The 23,567-nt window shown below is 40.5% G+C and overlaps 1 protein-coding gene across 4 annotated transcripts in view; it reads right to left on the reverse strand.

Moving 5' to 3' along the window:
- dscaml1 (Down syndrome cell adhesion molecule like 1) overlaps window positions 1-23,567 on the reverse strand; it is a 100,244-nt gene that overhangs the window by 11,290 nt on the left and 65,387 nt on the right. Inside the window, exons 8-25 of one of the 4 annotated variants that reach the window (XM_082502569.1) lie at window positions 22,495-22,637; window positions 21,735-21,864; window positions 19,541-19,819; window positions 18,686-18,814; window positions 18,337-18,516; window positions 16,744-16,949; window positions 15,489-15,585; window positions 15,190-15,318; window positions 14,797-14,964; window positions 14,447-14,517; window positions 14,024-14,264; window positions 10,186-10,332; window positions 9,933-10,088; window positions 7,800-7,939; window positions 4,089-4,242; window positions 2,169-2,286; window positions 1,327-1,490; window positions 1,082-1,180 (exon numbers count right to left, since the gene is read on the reverse strand). In XM_082502569.1, coding sequence (XP_082358695.1) covers window positions 1,082-1,180; window positions 1,327-1,490; window positions 2,169-2,286; window positions 4,089-4,242; window positions 7,800-7,939; window positions 9,933-10,088; window positions 10,186-10,332; window positions 14,024-14,264; window positions 14,447-14,517; window positions 14,797-14,964; window positions 15,190-15,318; window positions 15,489-15,585; window positions 16,744-16,949; window positions 18,337-18,516; window positions 18,686-18,814; window positions 19,541-19,819; window positions 21,735-21,864; window positions 22,495-22,637 — 2,751 coding nt within the window. Of the gene's footprint in view, window positions 1-1,081; window positions 1,181-1,326; window positions 1,491-2,168; window positions 2,287-4,088; window positions 4,243-7,799; window positions 7,940-9,932; window positions 10,089-10,185; window positions 10,333-14,023; window positions 14,265-14,446; window positions 14,518-14,796; window positions 14,965-15,189; window positions 15,319-15,488; window positions 15,586-16,743; window positions 16,950-18,336; window positions 18,517-18,685; window positions 18,815-19,540; window positions 19,820-20,705; window positions 20,801-21,734; window positions 21,865-22,494; window positions 22,638-23,567 lie in introns of those variants that run through there. The other 3 variants (XM_082502571.1, XM_082502570.1, XM_082502572.1) reach the window with 3 other exon arrangements.

Below are 23,567 nucleotides of genomic sequence, written 5' to 3' on the forward strand. Positions count from 1 at the left end.
TAAGTTTTATAGTCACCCTCGGTCTGTCACAGAACAGAAGAGGACACAGCAGAACATAACAGAAGATAGCACAGTGAACAGTACAGAACAGCACAACAACAGGCTGGAAGAACACTATGACTGACTGCTGTTGTACATAATATAAGATTCTCAGTGTATGGGACCAGTCTGCAACATTTGGCGATTTGTCTATTTAGAAATTATTTTATTTTTACACAAACTGGAAAAAAGTCCTCATTACCAGCTGAAAATGGCTTTATTAGTGCACACTAGCATGTTTTTTCTGAAAGGGAATCATATACAGACATCAGGGCAGTGATACTGCAAAACAGGTGCGTGACAAGGAACTATTGCTGACAATGAGCCGGTGGATTTAGCGACGGGACTTTCCGCTATCACACAAGTTCTACAGAAAAGATTTATGGACACATAAGACTAGATGCTGTATGCAAATACTGGCACATCCCTATTTGAATACTAAGCTGCACATCCAGTAGAGGCTGTTTAAGTTTATGCATTATATCCTGTTTCAGTTTTGCATAATGCATGCACGCAAGTCTTTCTTGGGTCATCCTGGCAGCACGGTTTCCAAAAGGAGTATATTCTATTCAGTTTTGGAGGCCTTCATGTGCTGATTGCAAGAAGCTATTACTAAATGTCATCTACTGAAATTTCTCTGGTTTTATTTGTTTGTTTTCATTGTCATTTATTCTGTAATCACATAAGGTAGAATAGCGGCTTTACCAAAACCATATATGGTGCTTGAGTGTGTCATATAGAGCAGTAATAAGTTAAACTGCCACAGCCTGACCAAAGGGAGAGACCCAGTCACGCACACTGTGGCCATCTTCACATACAGCTCATCAATAATCAGCTAATCAAACAGACACACAATTAACAGGGAAACATAAAACCAAGACACCATTCAATAAACTAATAGGTCAATAGAGACACTACCAATAATGCCAGGCAGGAGACAAGCTGAGGCACGACAAACATGTCAGCTATAGACAAGAGGAAAGTAATGTGAGTACACAAGAGGAGAGACAGATATACGGCTTTCCTCCGAAAAATTACGCACCTCTTATAGAGCTGCCGCCATTGTCTCCTGGTATCCAAGCCAGAGTGATGGAGGAGGTGGAGGTGGTAGAGACGGTTAGACGTGGCTGGTCTGGAGGTACTGAGGACGAGGCACAGAATCTTATAATACCATGACTTATATTATCAAAGACATACTTTTGATGAGTTATGTATTCATTTTGGCAAATCTTAATGTTTATTACGTAAAAAAAGTTTGCTAGTGTGTCATTATAGCCATTCGCTTACCTTGCACCAAAAGGTTGACTATAATAGTGTCAAAGCCAAGTGTGTTTGTGGCTGTGCAGGTGTAGTAACCAGAATCCTCAGCTTTGACAGAGCGCAGCACCAGAGTCCCATTAGCCAAAATGAGACGCTGCCCATCTAGAGAAACTGGTATGGCTGTGTCCTCACTATTGAAGAGAAAGAGACACTGATAAGAGGACCTTCAGTCTATTATTAGGGTTAATTAAGTATCAGCAGCCACTTTGAAACACCTATGGTCATAAAAATTATTTAATATAATAAAAGATTAATAAAATTGAATTAATTCTAATCTATTTCTCTGATTAACAATGTTAATGATTTATTAATTTTTGCTATATCGTTATATGTTCTTTTGTCTTAGTTTTACTCATGAGGATGGACTCCAAGGGGATACAAGAGAAACTGGGACTTTTGTAGAAAGCTGCAGCAATAAGACAAACTTAGTTCTGTTCAATATTAACTTTATCTCATTATAACCATACTGGTGGGCCCTCCACAACAGTCCCAGCTTCTCTCGTGGCCCCTGGAGAAAATTAATTGCCCACTCCTGGTTAAGGTGGATCACTTGTGTTAAGATGTAAGTTAGGATCTGACTTGGTGTTTTGCATAGTTTCTAGTCTGAAGGTTTTCATAATAATTTTTAATGGCTCATCCAACCAGGACTGCAATGAAGCTGGAGGCTATCCCAAATGAAATTGGCAAGAAGTGAGGTACACTGTCTGCACATTACCTTAGCATGTGCACTTAATTGTCTGTAATCAATTCTCAGAGGAATTACAGCAGCAAGAACACTCTGCTTCAGTATTTCTAGTGTGGATTCTCACCTGTCTTTGGTCCATTTTATGGTAGGTGTAGGTTCTCCTACTGAGCTACAGGGCAGTCGCACCTCTTTCATCCAGGGAGTGGTCACGGTACCGCCAAATGAGAGGATTTTAGCTGGGGCTGGTGCAGGAGAGGAAAAAAGTGAAAGGTATATAGAGGCAGAGAAATTTAATAAAAAGACCTTTAGAGCTAATTGCATTAACACTCAAGCAGCCCATAAGACCAGCTGAGCAATAGACTAATTAATATGCACCAATCGGATGATTTGCTGTTGTCAAATAATTTTCAAATCCAATTAACAATCACTTGGTTTTGAACCAATACATCCCAGTGTTAATGCATGTGCATACATTGATTTATCTTCTTGCTAGAATTCTTTTAATAAGCACAATTAACTGAGAGGAAATGTGTACTCCCTATAATTCACATTAGAATTTGTTACACTGCCTGGAAAAAAATAGAACATACATATATATATATATATATATATATATATATATATATATAAAGAATACAAAGAATGAGAAGAGGGGATATGAAAAAAAAAGTCTTTCCATTCAGGCACATAACCCTCTTATTCTCTGTCACTCCCCTACCCTCTCTGTCTCGCTTTCTTTCCCAAGCTTGGCGTCTTAATGCTAGTGCTCTGGTGCACTTATGTTAAGGTTGAATGAAGTATTGAGTGAGCAAGCCTGGAGGACACTGTCTATTACAGCTGCCGATCAGCAGCACACTCCAATATGAGCACACATTAACAAACCTTTGCATCCAAGTCAAAGGAATGAACAGATAAAGAAAAGGCACTCTATTCATTCTTACGCCTTTATTCAACCTGGCCTTTAATCCAAAGCCTATTGATTTAACTGCCATTTTCATTTTCTTAAACACTTTGCCTCTCTATTGTCTTCTATATTAGTTAGCTCAGCTCTTTTTTCCTCCACCTGCTGCCCACCTCTGTTGCTCCCCTCTTATCATTTCCCTGGATGAGAGCAGTTTATCTGGTGCCCTCTGAACTCTAAAATTAATCGTGCACCTCTGTAACGTCAAAGCGAGCAGTAACACAGAAATAAAGAACGAAAGTAGGGGCTGTGGAGTAGAAAATATAATATTGGGAATAATTACATCACATCTACTATCAAATAAAAACACATGACATGTGCAGCAAGATTACAGTCCTTTATGGCGTAGTGTGTTACCAATGGTATTCTTGGTGACTGCAGTCCCAAAATGCCTTTAGATCACTAACAAGCTTCTGCTGTGTAGTTTTCTCATGATTATTCTCACCCCATGAGGCAAGATCGGGCTCACACAGATTGGCTTGCCAGTCTGTGTGGCTGGGTCTGGGATCAATTACTTATTTATATATATACAAATTTATAGACAAATCAGTGTATAACTTTCATGTAATGTGCATTTGTCCTGGATTTTTTTGTCTCTCTTCATTAAAACAAAACTTCCATAAAAATTAGAGACTGTTCATTTCTTTGTAAGTGAGCAAACTTATAAATTCAGCAGGGGAGCAAATAATTATTTCCTCCATTGTATAGCAAACGTAATGCAGTAAGAAGATGATGGGGCATGTAAAGCAAAACATCCTTTAAAAATGCTTATTTTTAGTTCATGAGTGGTGCAGTGGGGTGAAGAATAGTCGGAGAGAAAACAAGTGGTTTGTAGAGCAGCACCACTCTAACAGCGGATGTATCCTAATAGTTCCTGAGAGAGAGGACAGAAGCAGGGGAAAATAAACAGGAAAAAGAGGGCACTGTTTGTTTCTTCCACCAAACAAAAGTCGGTCAAAAGATTACTTCACAAATTTAGCATTGAACCTCGATAAAATTATCAAACTTAAATTTTGAGGGTCTTTTATCAACAGTGGGCACTTCCACTAATCATGGGTCTCCCTTTCATATCGAGGGACTCACCTTTGGCAGCTGGCTCCACAGTGACCTTTTCGCTGAAGTTACCTCGGCCTGCAGTGGTGACGGCTGCAGCCCAGATCAGGTACTGCTGGCGGTGGTTGAGGTGTGTGATTCGATAAAACAGCAGCTCTGGATTAGCTTCATACTCACTTGGGAGCTAGAGAAAAATGAAATGAGAAGAGACATTGTTGATTTGGAAGAACAAACTTGATAATGTCCGAAAAATCATTTCACTTGATTAAAACTGTTCGACTACCTCTTACTGCAATTATCTAATCAGCCAATGGCACAACTTAATGCATTTAGATATGTAGACATGGTCAAGAAGACCTCCTGAAATTCAAAAGTGAGCATCAGAATGGGGACTCTGAAAGTTATATGGTTGTTGGTGCCAGACAAGCTGGTCTGATGATTTCAGAAACTGCTGATCTACTGGAAAGGCGATGGTGTAATGGTGCGGGCTATTTTCTTTGCACACTTTTTATCCTTTTGTACCAACTGAGTACCGTTTAACAACACAGTCTAGCTGAGTGTTGTGGTTGACCGTGTCCATCCCTTTATGACCATCGTGTACCCATCATCTGATGGCTGCTTCCAGCAGGATAGAGTGCCATGTCACAAAGCTCAGATAATCTCAAACTGGTTTCACTGTACTCGACTGGCCTCCACAGTCACCAGATCTCAATCCAATAGAGCACTTATGGGAAGCGATAGAACAGGAGATTCACATCATAGATGTGCAGCTGACAAATCTGCAGCAACTGTGTGATTATGTCAATACGCACCAAAATCTCTGAGGAATGTTTCCAGCACCTTTTTGACTCTATGAAGAATTAAAGTCGTTTGAAGTCCAAAAAAGTGCACAATGAGACAAAATGGGCAATTACAATAAAAAGAGTCTGGATTGGTTTGGAAACATGTAGCACTTTAACGGTACCTTTTCAAAATTAAAAAGAAAATGTTTTATAGCATTTCTCCGAAAATTTTAAGTATATTCAAGGTAGCATAAGATAAAATTTTGGGGATTCCAAATACAAGATTGTTTGGAGAGGCTGGAGTGATGTGATGAACTGAGTGAACATCATTTTAACGTGAACCAATTATTTTCTTCCTCATTTTGTATCAGTAAAACAGAGACTAAGATGGGCTAAAAGTTAGAGAGGTTCTGAGGCTTATCATAATGTGGTAAGGCAAAACGGTATGAAAGGATGACGCTGGAGGGAGGGAGGGAAGGAAGGCAAGCGATGCTTGAGGAGAGAGAGGCGAGAGGGTTGGATTGGGGGAGTGAATCCCACTCCCTCGCCTTCTCCGTTCTCCTCGGGGAGGGCAAACAGAGATATGAGAGAGGAAGACAATAGGGGACAGACAAATGAGTCAGTCAGAGATATCATGAACAGTCATACACTAATGAGGCCTATCTACTGCAGGCATCAGCAGTGATGGAGAGGAGAGGAGAGGAGAGGAAAGTAACACAAACAGACAGAGGAAGAGGAATGGTTACCCACAAGCAGTATGAATACACACCAATACATATGCATGAATGTACTGAAACACAGGCACACACACAGACACACACATAGAGCCGCATACATGACCTGGAGGTGGATGTGTAATTGCAGTGTGTTTAACCCAGCCATGTGTCTCCTGTCTAGACATATACGCATCACTGTCCCCTTAACACACACACACACACACACACACACACACACACACACACACACACACACACACACACACACACACACACACACAGAATCTTTCATTTTTACTGCGTGCCAATCGCTATTCACCTACCCACCAATTATACCTGTATTTCCTCAACTCCTACTCTTCACCTACTCCTCAGGTATCCCAGCAGTCAGCTATATATACACACACCTGCAACTCTGGCTGTTGCTGTGCTGCTGGCCTCAAGTAATAAATAGTATGGAAAAAAAAAAAGAAAGAAAGAAACAATCAAAACTCAAAGATTCAACACACACACATACACTGCACTGTAAGGCAGCACCTAACATTCACTCGGCACCCTCTAAATCATATTTTACTACACCCAAGCTTGACACCGTCTTACATTTGTGACTGACAGGCACACATACACGGATGAAATGAAGACTGCGATACAAGTGTCAGATAGCATGAACAGTCAGCGAATGTGCCAGACCAGTAAAACCTGCGAAGACACTGCAGCGTTACTGAGCTCTGTCCTAGCCTGCTGGGTTGTTGTCTGCAGAACGGTTTATTCTGTGCAAACAGATTCCAGTATTCATGTTGTTTTTCACATTTATGAGCAGGTTGCCATGAAGGAATCCACTGAGCTTTTTATTACTTCACTATGTTCCCTGTTCATCATCCATTCCTCTTGCCTGTGACGCTCTCTCTATTTTTCTCTCCGACTATTCTTCACCCCACTGCACCATCCTTCTGTGCACCCCCGATGCCATCACTGTTCTTCATTTCTTTATCTTTACATTTGTCTGTCATCTGTGGGCCCACTCCTTGCTTTTTCCTGCATCTATCCACCAATATACCCCCCCCCCTCCCTTCTATTTTACATTGTTTTAGCCCCCCGCCCTACTCTCACATACGCATCAATATCTTCTTCTGCACATTTGTCTCTATACTCTCCACTGCAAGCTGAAGCATGGATGGAGAGATGGATAGATAGAGGGTGGGATGGATGTATGGGTGGGTGGGTAGATGCTAGGAGGAAGGGAGGGAGGGAAGAGTGACAGAGTGTGTGTTGCTGTAACGGATATTAAAATATTCCTCCGGCATGGAAATAGCGGTGATCCGGGGAACGATAGAGCGAGATAATGAAAAGAGGAACAAAAGTACTCCCCGCGCGGTGTGTCTGACCCCCCCATCCCTCCTTCCTTCTCTCCAGTCGCACTCATTTACATAGTAATCATGCCGAACTCTGCATGGGGGCTTCAGAAAGAGATAGATAGATAGATAGATAGATAGATAGATAGATAGATAGATAGATAGATAGATAGATAGATAGATAGATAGATAGATAGATAGATAGAGATAACGTGTGAGTGATTTATGAATGAAGGACATTAAGGAAAAGATGTAAATTTCTCAAAGGGAACATTTATATAGTACATGTGTATGCATGCGTGTGTGTGTTCAAGATTGCAAGCAGGTTATATTTCTTGCTTTAAATTCACACTGTTATAGAAACATGAGTTGCATATATGTATGTACCTCTATATCGCTCATGTAATACATTTATGAGTGCGTTTCTGTGTGCGTATGTGTGTGTGTGTGTGTGTGTGTGTGCGTCTAAGCTAGAGTGTGTATTTGCTCTTGGCTTGTTTTCTGCCCTCGTTGATGAACAGATGAGGTTGTCCTGGCAACGTGATGAGACGCAGATATGTAAATGAGGCTGGAGGGTGAGTTTGCACGCACACACACTGCAGAATGAGGAGAGCTCATTTCACACACGTATCTCGCTGAGACTGCAGCACTAGACCACACACAAAAACACACCCCAACACACACACCTACACACCTACACACACACACACACACACACACACACACACACGCAAATGCTGTAATTAAGTCAAATGAGTTTTATCTCAGCAACATATAAAATGTTTAACAGAAGCTATTTTCTGCATAGAAAATAGGGTCTTGTCCCCTTCACTTTTCCACTTTAATTCATTTGTTTATCGTGAAACTCTCTGCGCCCCTCTTGTAACTTACCGGTTGGCCTGACCCGGGGCTGGAGCAGTAAATGGTGTACTTGCGGATGATTCCATTTGGCTTGTGAGGGGGCAACCACGACACTACGACACTGCTGGCAGAGGAGGGCACAGCTTTGATGCCAGCTGGGGGTCCAGGGTCTAAAAAGAAAGAAATGGAGGGCTGAGTAAAATGTGAACCACTTATATTTCAATGTGGTTACAGTAAACGGGAAGTAGTTTTCCCTTTCATCTTTATTATTTCCAGTAAATTGAACATCTTTGGGTTTTAGACTATTAGTTTGACAAAACAAGCAGTCAGAAATTCAATTCAACTTTCTTTTACACATCATAATAACAGCTATCTCGAAGCGCTTGTTAATATTATTAGGTAAAACCCTACAATATTAGAGAGAGAACTCCAGTGATCAATAGCCTGGCTTATGGGAAAATACAAAAGGAATATTTCAGTATTTTCTGCCATTTAATAGAGCACAGATAATGATGTTAAGAACATGACTAGCGGTATACCAGCTGCTCTATATGCATACTGGCCTGCATATAGTAGTGTATTATTATACATTCTAAAAATCTATTGGTTCTTTATTATCATTTATAAAGCCCTAAAAAAGGCCTTATGCTGCATGACTGTAGTCCTCAACCTCTTCCCAAATAAAGATTTCTCCTCATCAGCCCCACTAAGTATGAAACTACTGGTGAATTAATTAATTTAAGACCTCACTTCATTATAAACAACATCTTATGAGAAAGTCTTCATTTGGACACTAGTGACACCTGTAGCTTTACATACATTTAGAACAGACAATATGCCTTAAGTTCCATAAAGAGAAAATGATTATTCTCTCTTTACTATCACCATTTAAGGCTCATACTGAGCAAAAAATTTAAAAATGCATGATCTATAACAACAATGTATGATATGACCAAAGTGATATGAGTCAAAGGTCAGAAAATCCTGAGAGAACTTGACAACATTGGAATTTATACCAAAATAGTATTTTTAACATAAAACCCACAAATGAAGACATGTAACCACACATTCAAAGAGCCAAATACTGTGGTCCCCTAGATATAAGGCTGAAAAATTAATCCCGGTCTTCAATATTCTTATGCTTGCTGTCTTCTATGTTTATTCATGTAAGAGACAGAGGCAGAGAACGACAGACTGAGAACTGGCTGTTTGCACAATTGCACAGCAAACACTTTTCCATGTGCTGCGGCCAGAACCGAGGGCAAAGGGAAAATACAGAAAACGCTGAGCGTTTGTGAAGAGGTTGCCCCTGGACACAGTGTCAACCCGCATCAGGGAAAAAAGACACACTCAGTTTGCCCCTGATAAACACGCACACTCTCACACACGCACACACAAAGACTAACACAATAGACATATTTGAATAGCAATTGCAGTGGGGCCAGCTCATAAAATGGAGATATGGTGGTGAAAAGAGAATAAAGGCCTTTTCTGAAACGACACATCTTAGAATCATCTGCTCCCCTCTCTTTCCTGCACTCCCTCTCTCCCTCATTTTCTTCATCTCCAGACGCCTGCCTTCTCCTCTGCCTGGCCCCAGGGAGGTGGAGGAGAGGCGGATACGGATGTAATCCACAGCACCGCCAGTGTAAGCACAAAATTAATTCTCTCTAAGCCACAAAGAATTAATCCCTCTCCTTGTGCTGGGTGCCAGGGTAGACTTGCACACAAACAATAGCGCATGTACACACACATGCACTCGTGCATGCACGCCAACACAAAGCCATATACACCTGCAAACAGACAGACTTAACCCCCAACCCATCTCCACACACACACACCTCCAGATACCCGCATGCACAGACTGACACCCTTAGGGTCCTTAACCACACACACACTTTTTGGCTTCTTAATTCTCATTAGCACTGGTAATGGCACATCAGAGCACAAAGAGGTTTTAATCAGCAACCTCAGCCTTACAAAGACCCCCTCTACCCCCGCTGGCTCTCTGCCTCCCACATTGCTGCCTAAACCAAGAAAAAGAAACAAAAAACCTTAAACCTGCCCCAAAGATGTGAGGAAAGTAAATGACTCCTCCTGACTGGAGGTCAGTTCTTCACTTAGTTTATCTGTTTGGTCAGAGCTAGTAAAATACAGACTCACAGTCCTCACGGGTTTGGATATAAAGGACGTTGCTCCGGACGCCATCCCCAGCCTGGGTGTAGGCCAGCACTTGGATGCTGTAGTTAGTAAACTTTTCAAGGCCTCTCAGCTCCACTTGCTCTTTGGTGGTTGTGATGTTCTGCATTTCACCCCACTCTGTTAGACAATAGGACAGAGAGAAGATTAGAATGCAAACCTGAGACATTTAGTGATCGCAATTTAACCTGGATATAACAAGACAAACTCAACACACCTCCGTCTGGGAAAACAGCCCAAAAAACAACACGATATCCCTTCAATACACCGTGAAGTGTCAGTCTTGGAGGCTCAGCCCATGTGATAACTGCTTCGTCAGATGTTACAGAAATGGCTCGCACATTCTGAGGAGGCTGACTGGGTACTAAAGACAAAGACAGAGGACAAAAGGTCAGATGAGTTATCCAAGCTGTGAATCGTCAGGTATTTAAATATGTAGTGCACCTTTTCAGTAATGAAGGTCTGATCATTGAATGTTGGAAAAACAACTAATTTGACTGATTGCACTACAAAGATAAAATGCGGAAAATCCAGGAATTATTTACTCTTAAATATGTGGTTTATCATTAGAAGATAGATTTCTTTCCATGCTGTGGAACTGGATTACATTAGGGGAGCGGTTCTAAAACTTTTGTTGTCATGTCCCAGTTCAGAAACTGAAAAATAATTCATGTCCTTCACAACACAAATTTCACATTTTATTTTATGGAGTAACCATAAACCAAGTTGAGTTTGACTTAAATAAAGGCCACTGTAACAGCATGAATAAACACTTTTTTCCCTGAAAAAATCATATTGCTTAACTTATTTTCATTCCATGCTTTCTGTCCAAATGCCACAGTGCTCAATGAACTTAAGAAAGCTAATGGAGATGTAGATTTTTGAACTTGTGTGTGTATATATATATATATATATATATATATATATATATATATATATATATATATATATATATATATACATACATACATACATACATACATACATACATATATATGTTTCATAACAGCAGGGTGCAAGATGCTAGCAGGCAGGGCATACATGGAGCGCCATAACCAAGTGGCCGGCATAGTGTACAGGAACATCTGTGCCAAGTATAACCTGGAAGTCCCGAGGTCAAAATGGGAGATGCCCCCAAGGGTGGTGGAGAATGACCGAGCTAAGATCCTGTGGGACTTCCAGATACAGACGGACAAAATGGTGGTGGCTAACCAACCGGACATAGTGTTGGTAGAGAAACAGAAGAAGACGGCCATAGTAATTGATGTAGCGGTCAAGAATGACAGAAACATCAGAAAGAAGGAACACAAGAAGCTCAAGAAATATCAAGGGCTCAGAGAAGAGCTCGAGAAGTTGTGGAGGCTGAAGGTAACAGTGGTCCCAGTGGTAATCGGAGCACTGTTGCTGCACAGGACCCTCAAGCTCCCAGGCCTCTGGTAGAGGACCCAAGATGAAGGATTGACTGCCCGCAGGGGCGAGCGGGGAATTTTTTTTTATGTTTTGAAAAATATATGAAATGAAACTATTTTGAAAAACCAGTGTCGCCATTAGATTTCTAAAGTTCATTGAGGTTATATGGATATTGAGTTTTCAGGGGTATCTGCAGCCTGAAGTTAAACATTGTGCAGATTATTTTTAAATAAAGATATGACTTTGGTAGTTAGTTTATTAATAAATCTATTAACAGACCTTCCTGAAACTCTAAAATACATTTCCATATCAAACTTAAAGTGAGTAAACAGGTGATAGATGAAAGGCCATGCCATGTGTCAAGCCTGATGTATAGGACCATTTCTCTTTCTCTGTACAAGCCTCCCTCTGTCTCTGCCAGTCCAGGTGTCCTTTCTATTGGCTACCACTGACCACGAGTCATTCAGGCTTTGAATAAAGACCACTGTTGAAGATGAACAGAAGTCAACTTGTGAGAGAAGGAAGCGCAGGAAGAGAGGAAGAGTGCTGACTGAAAGACAGTGTAATGAAAGAGAAGGATTGGGCCAAGTCCACCAGGGAATTTCTCTGCAGCTGGTGAAGAGAAAGGAGGAGGGAGGAGGATGGAGGACTGGAGGGAAAGGAGAAAGGAGGATCAGAAAACTAAAACATGGTTTTGCATGAATAAAAACTTTAGCTTCCATATCCAAATAATGAGAATGCAACCAAACACAACCCCATTCCCACCTTTACCAGAAGCAAAATAAGACTAAAAATGTGATCAAGAAGGTTAGTGGGTTCAAATGGGTGTCTCTAATAGGGCTTGCTTATACAGATATTTTAAAATAAAAAAACAAAACAAATGAACAAAATAAACCTTACATAAATGACTGCATTAATTTGGGGAAAATAACAATGATGAACTCGGGCTATAGGGAGGAGGACACGCGGGTGATGGGCAGAGGAAGAAGGGAGGAAGAGAGTTAAAAGCAAGGGGAGCAAGGGAAGGGCAGAAAAAGATGAAAAGAGGGATCAGGGAGACAATGCGCTCAGCTGTGGATAATTACAGCAGGAAGCTAGCACAGGGAAAGAGAGAGAGACAAACAGAGAGACAAGCTAATTATAATTATTTTTAGTATGCTTGTTGTTATCACTATTATCATAATGGCCATCAATATCACTGTCGCCACGGTGACAGCCACAGGAAAGAACTGGAGGGCTCTGTCTCTTCTAGACCAATGAGGCTAAGCCAACTGTTCACTGGAAGGACGAATGTGTATGTGATTGGTGTATGTGTGTTTGTTTGTACGTGGTACAAACATGCAAATGTAGATAAACGGAGATTGAGAGAGATAGTATGTAACAAAGATGGCTGTCTGCATTTAGCATGAAGATGAACTGCCCAATGCTAAAGAAACAAAGAGTGAGAAAAGACAAATGAGAACACAAGAAGTGCGACAGATGCAGCCGCCTAGTCCAAAAACTGGAGGCAATGCATCAACCTTAATTCTTTCGAATGGATAAAAGCGAAAAGAAGTCCGTATAGATGTCTATAAGAAAATTATAATACTTCACCTTGTATGTTGTCAGTAAACAGTTTGATCTTAATTGCATATCTTAATTTAATTTGATGTGGTGTTTAACTTTTTTTAATTATGGTCAAAAAGATGATATAGCAGGATATGATTTGCCTACCTAAATAGTGACTGCCATAATGCTAATTATGAGTATAACAACTGTCAACTTGTCGTGACTTTCATTTGTTTTATCAGCAGCCAAAAGTCAATACAGTCGGCATAGAAACCAATGCTTAATATAAAAAAAAATAATTCATAAATAAATGATAAAAGAATTTTTTTAAGAAGGTGTCTGCCCTTGCAATATAAAGTTTAGCCCTTGAATGTCAGGTTGAAAAGCTAAATGGATCAAATTCAATCACAGGACAATAAACAAGGACAAGGATTCATTGCTCTATTGTGATTGCGCCATCAGTTTACTACACCAGCCTCTTCCATCTTTCCCAAACTGCTTTTAAGCTCGTGTTGCACATTTTTGTCTTTTTGTTGGTCAATTTTTGTCATCAGTTGTTTCCCCCCCAAAAGTATCAACAAATCTCTAATGTGTTTGTTTGGTAAACTATGAATCTTGTGCAACACTTTCCAGCCTAAGAAGAGGGTTTTGCTCTCTAAGTGCTTTTTGTGTTTTAGTCATTCATCCATTCAGCATTAACTGCAGTATATACACTCTGTCTACACTCACTTTACATGAATCACAGAGGTTATCTGTGTAGATGGTATTTATAAGGGATTGGAATTTCAACAGCCAATATTCATTCTTGCTGAGGCAACAGAGCGAATGTAGTAATTTGAGGTTATACAGCATGGCATGATTTGAAAGAGACCAGACTGCAAAAGCAAAAAGTACAATGGCATGAGAAATAGTGCAGAGGCTGATATTTCATATGACTGACTTTGTCCTTTTCCACTGCACATTTGCACTTATTTGTTTTATTTGTTCCAATATTGCTACAGGTCATAAAGGTAGCCAACATTTACCTTATTATACAGTCCTACAGACTGTCCTACAATCCCTTTACACGTATGTTGACACAGTTGTGTATTGCTCACCGTCTTCTAGTGTTGTAGCATTGATCTCTGAGCTGGAAGGTCCTGTGCCTGCTCTGTTGAAAGCTTGGACAACCACCCCATACTGGGCAAACTTCTTCAGGTTGTCCAGTGTGTAGACCTCACTGTCTCCAGTGGCCTTCATCTCCACGATGCTGTACTGCCCATTACTACCTGGGCCATTTTCTCTGTAACCGATTTGGTAACCGCGGATGACACCGTTCTGCAGCTCCTTCCTTGGAGCCTAAAGGTTTCCATTTGAAAAAATGTTCTCACATTAGAATCAATATTCATATTGCTAGATTGTGTAATGACATTGACACCTCCACACATACATTAAGATGAAAAATAAGTTAATCTGAAGAAATAATGATAAAATAATATAAGGCAAAGCTGGTCAGGAGACAGATCCTTGAAATGCATTACCTTCCATGTGACCCTGATACTCTGAGATGTCACAGGCTGCAGGATGACATCCATTGGAGGACCATCAGGCTCTATAACAAGAGAGACAATGGGACTGAGTGGAGGCATTGCACTAATGTCAGAAAAACATTATGCAACATTAACATTTCCACGTTTTGTACTTTTTCTTGAATATTTAGATCAAAAGAGGTTTCTTTCAGTTTTATTGAGACTAGCATTCAAAATGATTAGTCAAGGACAGATGTCAGAGTCATAACAGATTCAAACGCTAATTGCTCATACAACAAGCAAAAAATAAAATATTTGCCTACATTCACGCGAGTATAAAGCAGTGCTGTCAAAAGACTTACGTGCTTCCTCTGTGCTGATAGTGAGTTCCTTACTAGCCTCGCTTTTGCCTATAGCATTGTAGGAGTACATGCGGATACTGTAGACAGATGCAGGATGAAGATCCACTATGTTGGCCTGGTTGTTGGTTGGAGAGATATTTCGGGTGGCATGCTTTAGTTCCCAGGAATCTGACAAAACAGGAGAAAATAACACATTTTACTACTTCAACACTTTGGATGGACATGGGAAGTTGGGAATGCTATTGGCATTCAGTTTAAAATAGCTTCAAATAAAGAGGCTCAAATAAAACAAGCACAAACAACCTAGCAATTTTCAGTGTAGAATATACTGCTACTTTTAGGGTCTTTTGCAATACTTTAATAAAATAAATCACCGACTTGACTTTTACTCACCTGTTTTGTTCTTGTATTCGATATCGTATGATGTAATTACGCTGTTCCCATCAAATCTCTGTGTCCACCTGAGATTCATGCTACGATCTTTCACTTCTCGCACCTCTAGCTCTGGAGGGTCTGGAGGCTCTGAGGTTTAAAATTAGACAAAGTGAACAAAAGGAGGCAAGAAAAAGGAGGGAAAAAAGGACCACATGAAAGACAAGTTCAAAGGTGAAGAAAGAAGAGCGTAGTTTTGTAGCTTTTATGGTATTAAAGTGAGGATGGTACAGTACATGCTTTTGCACATGGACGCTTACCTTGCACAGTGAGCTGGATAAGGCCTCGTCCCTCTCCGTAAGAGTTGATGGCATGACAAGAGAAGAAGACTGAATCCTCACGCTCTGCTGGCTTGAGCTCAAGTGAGAAAGGCACAAAGAAAAAAATGTCAACGAGAGAAACAACTCTATGTCTGCATAGACAAATTGTGCAAAGCTTTGTGATGAAGAAGCGCCTCGGTGAAAGTTTTTGCTTGACCATGTTTTGTTTGGTATTTAGGCGACTCTGTTCACCTCACTGAAAGGTGTAACAGACACCTGTACACTCGGCACCCACTGCAGTTTGAGTGCCAAGAATTAGTTTTTGCCTAAAAAACATTTGGTTGGTGTGTGAGGTACACATACACCGACAAAACATACAAAACACTTGATCATCGCTGAGGTTGTGACACTCTCTGAATTCAGTGAACACAAAGTTGCTCCTCATTTATGCGTCTCCCTCCATTACCTTTTGTTAATATCTGAAAAACATGGCATCAGCAGGCTAAAGAAGCTCCGTGCTTTCATTTGAGCCTGGCCAGTGCAGAATTTCCGTTTTAAATGAATTAGGAGACAACCCGTGGCTGCTATGACTGCCACGGTATGTTAGAGGAAAATTAAGACATAGAGATATTGAGAATTAGAATTTCTGTTTTGAATCTGGGATAATAAAGTATATCTAATCTTGTATTCTGATGAATTAATTTAATAATAAATTAATCTCTCTAACTGTTTGCTAAATTTGTGGCCAGCACAATTTGAATTTCTAACAACCCCAAACACACAAACTGGTTTTGCTATCTTCTTTCTAATCTTAACGCTATGAAGCACAGACAAGGAAGGTACAAAAGTTGACACTGTACCAAATAGTTTGCTTTGCGTGGTGAAAGTTACAGCTGTTTTCACACGTGAACTCTGGAATCTCTGGCAAATCACCGTGTGATTTTCTGTTTTGGACTGTGTCTGAAGTTGCACCTTCTGATCGGTTAACTGCTAATTTTATGGCAGGGAGCTAGGAGGACAAAGACCGTTTAATGTCTAAATGAAGTCTGTCATTAGTGTTCACACGTACAATGCTGTCGGGTAATATGTTGAAAAATTCAGGGTAGTAGTCTGGGTGTGAAAAAGTAAATCAAAAGAAAAGATTTAAAGCTCATGCATCTGTCAACTGAATAAGAGTCTGTGAGACATTAATGTCTCATTTCATCAGAAATGATCTAGATCTTCTACTATATATAAATCTTTTTTTTTTTTTTACCTTGAGTGTTGACAGCACCTCATCAGTCTTTTCATTGGGACTGGTGGTAATGGAGTATCGGGGGTTGCGATCGGGGTCGATGACGGTGTCACCCCTTTCCCAGCGGATGATGATGGGCCATTCTCCCCTGGCTGTGCAGTTCAACTCCTTCAAGTGACCCTTCTTAGCCATGGTGGTGTTGGGGTGACTGGTGATCATTGCTGGGACTGGAAGGAGACGGGAAATGGAGTGTGAGATGAAGAGAAGGCAAGAATAAATGGGGTGAAGCAGGCAGAAATGGTAACAGTAAACAGATTGATGAGAGGGATGTCAGATGACAGAAGCAGATAAAAGAGGGGAGAGGGAGGAAGGAAAAGAAAGAGTAAGTGGATAATAAGCAGGGTTTAAGTGGAAAAGCAGAAAGAAGGGAAATAGCAGAGAGGAGAAAGGTGGGATAACTGGCAGTTGAAAAAGGTGGAGTTCAGAGTAGCCAAGTTCCATTGCAGTAAAGTAATGAAGAGCTGTGGTCAATGAGGTAAAGTCAATAAACCTCCTTCCTCATTCCCCAATAGTTAACACTGGGGTCTAGGTGAATGAAGAGGCAAAAACGATACACTCTACCTTTCGTGTACACTCTATACACAAAATCCCTTTACACACTCAATCTTCTCTCCCCAACAGACACACGGGCACACGCACTCATTTACACACACAAAATATCGATCTGAGGAGGCTTCTGCTGTTTTGTTTTCATCACTTATTCATCTCACCCTCCCTCTTTTCCTCTTTTCCTCCCTCTCCGCTGAGTGAAACAGACAGAATTGAGGGAGGCAGAGGAGAGGAACGGTTCAATCAATAACACTAACACCAGAAGGGGAGAGAGAAAGTGAAAGGGAGAGAGAGGGAGAGGGGCAACCCTGTGATAGAAAAACATGATGAAACTAGTAGATAGATTTATGTGCAGCTTGTTATATGTGTCTGCGTGTACAAGTGTCAAAGGGTGCCAGAATATTAAGCCTTGACATCTCTGTCGTGATTACAGATTTTTGGTCAAGGTCAGTGTACTGCATAGTAAAAAATATATTGGCATCATATAACGCTCTACTAGATACTGACAGTCAATGTGTCTGTGTGTGTTTGCATACACATTCTCCATGTGGAGTTTCACATTGCATTACATAGGGTGTTACTGACGTCGAGGGCAGGTTGAAGAGATTGATTACAGATAATGGTTAAGCTCAAAGTCATTTTGATCGTCTGTAGACAGATCCCGAGAGTCAAAAGATCAATCGCTGAGTTGCTTGCTTTGTCAATGTCTACCGCAGATACACACACACACTTTTTTTTCATTCTATACCTCATGTTTTTTCACTTATGTCCACAGTCACCTTTGCTCTTCGAGTCTACGATGGTGCATGTATGTGCGCGTATGGTTGAGCCCAAAGAGAGAGTGTTGCGAGCTGGCTCATTGGTTTGACACGGTTAGTGAGTGCATGTGGATGAGGACCGATAAAGAGGGAGTGCTGGAGCATCCCAGATGGCCTCACTGCAGTCGTCTGCGTAGCGAAGAAGTCATACCCTGCTACATTAACCAGTGCAAGTTTGTATACTCACTCTTAACTGTGAGGACCATGCTTTTGCTGATGTCTGAGCCCACGCCGTTGGAGGCCTGACAGAGGTAGAAGCCCCGATCCTCTTCCAGGACATGTCTGATAAGTAAAGAGCCATTATTCATGATCTGAATACGGCCCGTCAGAGGCACAGGGTGGTACTGCTGTGGGTTCCCAATACCCGCTGGACAGAGAGAGAGTGAGCAAAGGAACATGAGATTATGATGTAGTTAACTGCCGGCATATGCATTTTACTTTGCACAGAATAGATATGACAATGTGCAGAGAACAGCTGACGGAGGCACATCACAGTACATAAATAAAGAATTTAGGATCGTATAAAACTCATGTACCTAATGCACCTTTGGCATGCTTCCACATGACCTTAGGAGGAGGGTATCCATCAACAGAACAGTTCAGGATAGCTGACTTCCCATAGATCCCATCCTGGTTATTGGGCTGCACCACAAACCGAGGAGGCACTGGAGAATATTAAACACGAGATTCATATTTCTGTTATTATTTCAATAACCTCTAATGTTTAGTGAGGAAATGGAGATGAGTATGAATAAAAAAAAACAACATATACTAAGAGTTATCCTCAGTTGAAATTTTGATAGTTGATGATGATGGAGAGCACTGTTTAACAAGTTAATCAACTGAAATGAGACTGCAAAGGCCATGGAATGTAATTCATATACATTTTAAACTCATCAAACTATTCAGTCACCGTTTAAAAGTATCCCTGCATCCTCTCATCGTGCAGGTTACACTTTTTACCTTAATATTTCAAGTTGTTCAAAAAAAGGCTTTGTCTGAGGTGACATAGACTTCGCAAAAAATAACCCTTTCTTCGAGTGTTAATGTGCTGATAATTAAAGAGAGAAAAATCAAATGTTATTTGAGGGATGTGGAGATGTCCTGTAATACTTTAAAAATCTTATCTTTTTTGTGTTGTGTTGTGTTTTGAAAAATTTGGCATTAAACCAAAAAGGTATTGGAATATCAAAATTAGAAGTTAAGGATCCAGTGCAAAATCACTTCTGCTGTTTGATTTTTGACCATTTTTATTTCTATCATCCAGGTCCTCCATCTTTATTCAAGTGGAATACCAAATCTCCAAAGTGCTCCTTTTTCCTCCATTTGTCCTTCATCCCTTTCTAAATATCTCTTTCATATTCTCTCTTTTGTGCTCTTTCTTTTCTTACCTGTAACCGTGAGCTGCCTCTCTGTGCTGACAGTGGCAGCATCATTGCTGGCAATGCAGGTGTAGTTGCCATTGTGCTTGAGCGACACCTTCGATATCTGGAGGGAGCTCATGAACTCCTTCGTGTCAATAGTAATGCCCGAAGAGGGCACGATCTCCTGGCCGTCCTTGCGCCATGTGATGCGTATGGGCATGTCCCCAGACGACACCACGCAGGCAATGTACATCAATTTACCGATGGAAGTCGGAGGAAAGTCAAATGGCTGGATCAGTGGAGGAACTGAGACAGGTAGAAAAGACAGAGAAATTGGATGAAAGAGTCCAAAAAATAACCAAAACCAATAAGAGAAATACAAGGTCCAAGGAATAGTGGGAGGGTGAATAGATATGCAGAGACAAATGGGAGAAATAGTGAAATGAAATAAAAGAAGATAAGTAAAAGAGATAGAACGATTGGATGAAAGAGAGTGGAAAATGGAAAAGGCAAGGGTACATAAAAAGGCAAGGACAGGCAGCGGGGTGAAATAAAGGGTATATAGAGAGAAGTCAGTCTAAGGCAAAGAGAGAATGGAAATAAAGAAAAAAATGAATGAAAACAGTTAGAGGGCTGTTTAAATGAGCAGGTGAAAAGGTGAAGACACAGATTTTAGGCAGATATGAATAAATGAAGTATAGAGAAGAGAGACCGAGTCAGATGTGAAGGCATAGAGAGGATATGGGCAGACAGACAGTTTTGAAGATTCAGGGGCATCTCGAGGACATGGAGTGGGAGAGTGAGTGGTGCAAAGGGAGAAGAGGTGAAATGAGAAAAACAGTGAAGAGATAAAAAAGACTGTGTTAGACTGGGCATGGTTCAGAATCTATCATTTTCAGCTGACAGTCTGATTGGTAAACTAGTGGTCCAACTGTCTGTGAGACTGCGGGAGATCAAAAACATGATTTCTTGAGTCTTTCATCTAAGCCTTCACTCCCAAAAGCTTCTGCAGCCCGGCCTACTAGCCCACTACCCACTCTGCAGCCGCCTGTGCCCCCTACCAACCCCTCCACTCCACCCTACCCTGCCCTGCTAAAACCAGCCCATAATAGCTGCTCTAATTAGAGCCCCATCCACAGGGGGAAGAAGAGTGTTACCATGGATACCGGCAGAGGTGATGGTGGTGGTTTGGAGTGGGGGATGAAGTAGAGGTTGTTGTTGGTGGAGGTGGGGGGGACTACAGCTGAGACATCTGGGGGATTTAATCTGGGCCTCGTTAAAATTCATCTAATTAAATCAAAGACATGACAAGCACACATTCATACAAGCACATACCTAAACCCGGCAAACGTATGCATGCACGCAAATGTGCCTGTATACTCACATGTGCAAGTATGCACAGACCACTGAGCCACACAAATTTCACACATCATGCCAATGTCAAACAGACACACACACACACACACACACACACACACACACACACACACACACTGCACGCTTATACTCGACAACATCCTAAAACAAACACATTGTTCTGTTGCAGCTGAGAGCAGAGACAAACATACAAGGTGACATGCAGAATACACACTCATAGTCATCTCTCTCACACACACACAGACACACACACATTTTATATATATATATATATATATATATATATATATATATATATATATATATACATACATACATACATATATATATATATATATATATATATATATATATATATATATATATATATATATATATATATATGCATGAGTATGATATGCACACACACAAATCGTATATAATAGCTCTCCTGCTCTATGTAATTGCTGAGTGGTTGAGAGCTCACACTAGGCCACTCCGCCCCTTAATCAGGGGTTATTAGAGGCAATGCATACAGCATTGTTCTGTCTTCTCCCTCTGCTTCACTCACACCATCTTGCTCTTAACCAGTTTTGCTCCCCAACATGTCTCTTACAATCACTCTCATTAGCATTCATAATTTCTTTTTTTTTTGACACAGTAAAACAAAGTCAGATTACTATAAATTCTGGTTCTATATAATTTTGCTTGTAGCATATTCATCTCTTTTCCCTTTACAGAATTTACATCACTGAGAGAAGATTATGTGCATTCTCATGTCATAATGCCTCTACTGTATGCAGCTACCCAAAAACAGATACCGACCAGCAGCTACTGTTTCAAAGCTGTGACCTCTGTGACTTACCTTTGACAGTAACATAAACAGTCTGTGTGATAAAGAGCTGCGGTTGGATGAGCACGCTACAGACATAGGCCCCCTCGTCCATCCCTTTCTGAACATCGCTGAGCTTTAGAGTCCCGTTCTCATACACCACCTGGACAGACATCAGCAGTATTGAAGTTAAATAAGAGGATGCTCATACATATGAGACATACTTGCTTTGCAAATTAATTTATTTCCAATTTTTAAGGATTTTCAAGATTCCATACAGGTTTTTTTTCTGTACACTACTAAATCAAATAGGACCAAAACAGTGTAATGTAACAGGCCTGTATCATACAATAAAAAGTAACAGCGATGCCACTGATCATTAAGTCAGTGTTTCAGACAGCAAAATCCCTTTTTATGGTTAAACACTTGCTTAAGCTTTCATTATAAAATGGATGTATGAAGATCACCTGCTCTATGCAGAGCCACACTGTCTAAAAATAAATTAACAATTTTAATATATATACATATACATTTTTGTAATTTTGTCCAGCTATGTTATTCTAAGTTATGAGATTCATTATGTTTTTTTTTTACAGTAAATATACAATATTTCTAAATAACAGCTGTTAAACGACAAGAACACAAGCCTCTTACGGATAATCTATACACACAGTGAGAAATATGTGTATAGATTAAATGCTTTATAGTGCTGTATGAAAAACCAATACCAAGATATATTTTTATTCATGTTATTCATTTATTTTGGAGCAGAAATGGAGAGCACTAACTCTACCTGGCGATGGTTGTCAGGCAGTAGAAGTCCCTCCTTGTACCAGTTTATTGAGTAATAAGGGTACCCAATCACACGGCAGTTTATGAAAGTGTTTCTTCCTGCTACGGCGGTGATATTCTTCATTGGCCGAATCCTTGGAGGACCTGATGGAGAGAGCAAGCAAATGGGGAGAGAAATGGAAAAACAGAAAGAGAGATGGGTTGATCAAAAAGAAGAGAGGAGGAAAAAAGAAGTGTATTAATTGACGGTGTCAGAAGCAGGTCACGGGAATTTTAGGAATAACGGGGAGGGTGGTAGGGGAAGGCTAGTGGACAGAAGAGGAGAGAAGCTTGCAGAGGAGAGGGAGAAAGAGAGGTTAAAATGGCCTGCCTTAGTGTTAAGTTTCTTTTCTGGTGGAAACAGTTTCTCACCCACCCTCAGATGTTTTCTCTGGAAAATATATTAACCTCATTTCTCACCGATGTGGGATCTTAAGGAATTTTTTTAGGTTTATGGAGATTACATATACTAAGACGTTTACTAAAATAACCTTATAAACATGAACTACATTTTTTTTTCAGGTTTAGGCGGGGCATAAATTGGATAAAAGTGGCTCATGTCTTTCTACTTTTGATAATTTGCACTGTTTCTTTTAGGAGCAAACGGAAACTAGAAGAAGAAAACACCAACGTTCATGTTGTTGTTTACAGGTCAGACTGGGCTAGAGATGATAATTTTATTTAATGCTACTGACATTTAAACACACCGGGATTTAATATAATTGACTGCATGACATCTCTAAAAAGAGAGCGTGAAATACAGAGAAAGGGAAAGTGAGTGGGTGAAACCAATGGGAAAAAACCCCCTGCTAAAATGACACTTGACTTTATTCTGTACTTCATTTTGTGAGAAGATAGCACTTTTACATGCCCAGTAATAACAGAGTTTTCATTCATGCTGACCAACCAATTCTGACGGTTTCAAAGCAAATCTTTGGGTGTAAAAACCCTCCCTTGTTTGTGTCAGTGTCTGAAATGCGCTTTATCTTTTCCACAGTTCTAAATTATGACAAACTTGTTATTAAAATGTTGTGG

This window comes from Aulonocara stuartgranti, assembly GCF_965226115.1.
Source record: "Aulonocara stuartgranti genome assembly, chromosome: 14".
NCBI lineage: Eukaryota > Metazoa > Chordata > Actinopteri > Cichliformes > Cichlidae > Aulonocara > Aulonocara stuartgranti.